The sequence below is a fragment of the Gavialis gangeticus genome, unplaced genomic scaffold (assembly GCF_001723915.1).
Source record: "Gavialis gangeticus isolate Ggan-Ray unplaced genomic scaffold, GavGan_comp1, whole genome shotgun sequence".
Taxonomy (NCBI): domain Eukaryota; kingdom Metazoa; phylum Chordata; order Crocodylia; family Gavialidae; genus Gavialis; species Gavialis gangeticus.
In genome coordinates, this window is record NW_017729012.1 from 9,185,729 (window position 1) to 9,190,712 (window position 4,984).

At 47.9% G+C, this 4,984-nt stretch overlaps 1 protein-coding gene and 1 long non-coding RNA gene across 2 annotated transcripts in view; one reads left to right on the plus strand and one right to left on the minus strand.

Moving 5' to 3' along the window:
• Positions 1 to 2,148, minus strand: part of AKAP10 (A-kinase anchoring protein 10) — a 40,054-nt gene extending 37,906 nt beyond the window's left edge. The window contains 2 exon segments of the mRNA XM_019511176.1: positions 1,771 to 1,803; positions 1,806 to 2,148. Coding sequence (XP_019366721.1) covers positions 1,771 to 1,803; positions 1,806 to 2,133 — 361 coding nt within the window. The 5' untranslated portion in view covers positions 2,134 to 2,148.
• LOC109293325 overlaps positions 44 to 4,984 on the plus strand; it is a 14,219-nt gene continuing 9,278 nt past the window's right edge. The window contains exon 1 of the long non-coding RNA XR_002096300.1: positions 44 to 1,477. This is a non-coding gene — a long non-coding RNA (uncharacterized LOC109293325). The remainder of the gene's footprint in view (positions 1,478 to 4,984) is intronic.

Below are 4,984 nucleotides of genomic sequence, written 5' to 3' on the forward strand. Positions count from 1 at the left end.
CCCCCCCCCCCCCCAAGGGGGAAAAAATATTTGGCTCTAAAACCTTGCATTTTTTTTAGTATGTCTTTTACATATTTACCCAACTGTATTCTTTACGTTCCAGTTGTTTGCCATTTATATGACATGCCTTTTTTGTTGCAATTGTTTTATCATAACTTTTCCAGATCAGACATGGGAAGCAGTGTCATCAACTTCAAACCAGAAGACTAAAGCATGGGACACCGCAACATTCAAGTATTGTCCAGTAGTCTGATTTGAGAAGTGGATGAACACGAACAAGTTTATGAAGTACCTAACAAAGGTCCCAGAAGGACTTGAAAGCTCTCCACACTTTCTGGGTTCATGCTTTAGTGCTCAACACTACTGGCATGGGAAAAAACATTTAAGTATCTTCATTTCTAACAGCAGATAAAGCATATTTACTAGCATTTCATTTACAAGCGATAAATACAGGAGAACAGTTCTTCACTGCCTAACCCAAAATATCTGCCACACATTTCAAATTTTGCTACTTTTTGTTTGCACTCCTAATCAAAGTTTGTGTGGGTGTTTCTTAACTTCATTCTTCTGTAACTCAGCACAGTTTACTTTCATTTCTTGGCTGACATGACTTTTCCAGAGGCAGACTATGAACTGAAGAATTCAGCGTCTTGTTATGTAAGGCCATCGTGCTTCAGTGGACCATTTCATGCCAATTCAGCCACAGAATCTAAACCAGGGCGGCCAACCTGCGGCTCTGGAGCTGCATGCGGCTCTTCAGAAGTTAATATGCATTTCCTTGAATCTTTGCACATGCACATGGTGACCAGCTTCCAAATGACTCCAGAATTAATTGTACTCATTGTACCAAAAGGCTAATTAGGAAACTTCTTTTTTTTAATGCTATGCAATTTCTATAAATACAGTTGAAAAATTAAAAATTTATTTCAGGCAAGCGCTGCCTGCACTTTTATATAGCTCTGAGTACAATAAGGTCTTGACTGTGGCTACCACTACCACATGCTTAACAAAAAAATGTTTTACTATGCCATGACAGTACTAACTTTACCTATTACCTTCATTTGGCCAGTTTAAGGGGAAGGCTCGCAGGATTAGGCGGATTCATGCAAAAACGTCACTTGCACTTATCTAACCAGCAAGAAAATGAGTTGCATACAACATGCGGTTGTTAACCATCTCAAAGCTCTTAGCCCAGTGCTGCTCAACATTTTGAGACTCCTGGTGGCCCCCTGATAAGGCTCCCGGCGCATCTAAGAAAACGCCAGCCTTTTGTTTTTGCTTGTTTTTTCGATTACAGGAAAAAAAAAAATAAAAAAAATAAAGAGTACAGCGATGCCTCTGTTGCAAAGGTCCCACAAGGACCACAGCAGGCCAGAACTAATGCTTTAAAGACTGCGGATTCCTCCTGGAAACCTCCTGGTTTACCGTGTGACTTTCATTCATCCACCTAACCCTGCCAACACCATGCAGCACCCTGGTAAGGGCCTTGGAGCACCCCGGGGTGCCCCAGCAGCCTGGGGACAACTTGAAAAGGACCTCAAGGCACCCTGGGGACAACCCAAAAAGGACCTGGGAGCACCCTGGGGTGCCACAGCAGGCTGGCAGAGAACCAGGGCCTTGTGGAAATGCTTTCCCAAAGGTTCCTGGATACAACCCGCCCTTGGAGACGCGCGCGAGGAGGGGGGCGAGATGGCTCTGGCGGCTCCCCGAAGCGGCAGGAGCCGCCCCCGCGCGTGGGGCAGGCAGCGGGAGGCCGACCCCCCCGGCTACCTTTCCGCCTGAAGAAGGACATGGCGCCGCGGAGCGGGGAGGCAGCGAGTGGGGCTCCCTACGAGCGAGACTCCTTCCTCCTCCTGCCACCTTCTCTCCCTCCTCGTCCTGCCGCGGAGCCGCCTGCCGCCGCCATGTTGTCAACAACCGCCAGGCCTCCTTCTTCCGGGGGGGTGGGGACGCGCGAGGCATCCCGGGAAACGCCCGGCTGCAATACCTGGGCCGCCTGACCTCATCCAAGATGGCCGGCAAGGCGTCAGGCGAGGGGCTCTCAGGTAAAGGTAAAGGGACCGAGTCCCGGGCAGCCATCTTGGAGAAGGGATTAAAAAAAAGGGCCCAATTTGCGCTCCGCCGGGCAGCCATCTTGGATAGGGGCAGCAGGTACTTGCTTGAGTGAGGCTAAAGTGAGCCATATTGGAGAAGGGCGAGAGTTTTACCTCATGAAAGATACAGGCTGGTTGTAAAGGGACGGGAGGAGGTGGGAGTTGGCCCTGAAAGACTAGCTCAGCCTTTTGAACGTGACTGTGGGAGAATGCTATGGCAAGGAGCGGCTCCGGGGGCTTGGACACATCCAGGGGCTCAAGGGTGACTACCAGCCACCTGCTTCTCCTCAGCTATGCGCCTCAGAGCAAGCTGCCCTCCGCGCCTCCATAGTGCAACAGAAGGGTACAGCTGGGGCTAAAGATGCTGCAGGCTGATACGCCAAGCAGAGCATGGCAGGAAATGAGAGCAGAGTGCCTGCCTTGGCATCATAAGGAACAATGTCACCTGTTATGACATCATCACTGTGTCACTGCGTCACCAGGCAGCCGTCGAACATGGGACACCGCATCATCACAGCGCGGCCTCATCGTGAAACATCGCTGAAGCAGCTCCAGGCCACGGCTCCCTTTCGAAATGGCGCTGTTTCCCACGCGTGACATTGCAACGCGTCGAGTCCTTATCAGCGCCGCACAACATGATGCCACAACGCCGTGTCTTTGTGTGACCTTATGGTGCTTCCACGTCGCCTTGAGGAATCCTCGCTTGGTCCAAATCCCCCTGTCCTGATTTCGTTTTACCAGCAAAGCTTTCAGGACAGTCAGCTCCGGTCGGGCATCAGGGACCCAACGGCTCTGATGCCCAACCCACTCGTGCTGGGTGGACCGCAGTCATGTCCATCTGTGCCCAGAACTCTTTATTTAAAAAAGAAAAAAAAAAGCAAAGAAATAAATCACTCTTTGTTTATCAGAACCTGTTTTTCTCTGCCACAAAGGACGTGAGAACTAGGATGCAGAGTTGTTAGTATTTATTATTTGTACAGAGCTGTATGTGTACCAAACACAATGCAAACACTGAAGGAAATGGATAAACAAGTCCCTTCCTCAAGGAGTTTAAAATCCAATAGAGACAATGTAGGAATCAGGCGTGCCTAATCAATCTGCTAGCCTGGCTTGCACCAGAGGCTTCAGAGGAAGCCCAGAAGAGCTCATAACGGGCAATTATGTGACGAGAGTCTAAAGAGTTGAGTTTCCTCTTGACGAGTGTATGTGCAATGATAGACGGTGACTTCAGCAGATGCAAATGTCTTCTGGCTACACCAGGAGTGGGCAAAATGTGGCTTGTGGGCTGGATACGGCCTGCCAGGCCATTCTATCTGGCTTGCGGGACCCCTAACAAATTTAGAAAATCAATATTTATCTGCCCCTGGCTGCCTGTCAAGCAGCCTTTGAAGGCTTGCCAAAACTCAGTAAGTAGCCCTCTGCCTGAAATAATTGCCCGCCCCTGGGCTACATACTCCTTGCAAAGCACCCAGCCCTGGAGAGATGTACGTGCGTGCTCCACTCCATGTCTGGTGAGGAGTCCCATTCCCTTCAGTGAGACCAGTGCATAGAATTAAACACGGTCTTTGCAGAATTGGAGCCACGGTCTGACCTAGTTCAAGCGTCGAGGTCGGCATCCACTCAACTGAGTGCCTACAGTTTCATTTCCAAAGGTGGCCTCTTTTCATGCAATGCAATACAGGTTTCCATCACTTTGTGCAGGTTCTGTAGGTGCGAATTTGCCCTTATGCAATGACCCTTTTTATACCAAAAATCCGTTCTATGCGAGGTAAAATCACTCTTATGCAATTGGTGTGGTGGGTGCCTGCAGTTACCTGCTTTGTGTGGTGCCGTGTAAGAGTGATGCGCACCTGTGTGGATCTATGCTCCTCGCTCATTGTCTGCGACACGCATTTCTGTAGTTGCTATCCCCATTATGGCTTCTAAGCGTCCCGCTAGCTTATCTCCTACCCCTCTCCCTGTGCTGGTGTGTACTGTCTGCTGTTGGTGAGTACCAAAATTGTCTTGTAAAAGTGGTAGAAATGGGTCTGGGGATCAGTATAGTCGAGGTCTTGGAACATATCCCTATTTGTTACGTTGTAAAGTGGGTACCCTTTATGCAAATTCAAGTTATGTGCCATTTTTCAGGAACACATGTACAACATAAAGTGAGGGAAACCTATATAAATATTGTTAAATGAATCAAGTTTGCAAGCCCATTGTGCACATGGGCAAACCAATAAGCTGAGATCTAGAAAGTAAAGAACCCAGACAATTAATTCCATTGCATCATTCATTTTCCAACATTACAGAAATCCTTACTGAGGCTTCTTTATAATTTTTTAAAGTCTCCCAATGAAAAGGTCTAATATGCAGTGCATGACAATTAATGTGAAGCAGAATAACAACATTTTGTGTCCCAGTGTTACCTGAAGTATCTCATCTCTCTTTAAAATATTCCATGAATGCTCATACTTCCCTAGGTGGTAATTAGTTGGCATTATCACTGGTCTGCAGATGGGGAAACTGAGGCACAGGAGGAAGCACTGGCTCACCCAAGATGTCACATGGTTACAGAGTCCTGAATTAGACCTTCTATAAACGGCATAGCTACGTAACTGGGGTAAATGCCAGAAAGCCAGTTCAGTGGAACGCATTCCAGTAATTCTAAGCACCGAAGAAACCACACACCTAATCTTTTTTACTGCACGTGTCAGCGTTAGAAATGTGAGTTACTGCAGACTCACAGTTCCCTCTGTTCAGCTTTCAAGTTGATGTTCCTTTTGAGGTCCTGTCCTTTTTTCTCCAGGTTCATTCTGATGTAGTCTATGAGAAGAGCCTTCATTAACAGGGTCCTGAAACAAACCATCCTTATGCTGCAAAGGTGCATAACAACAGGAAGAAGCTACAGT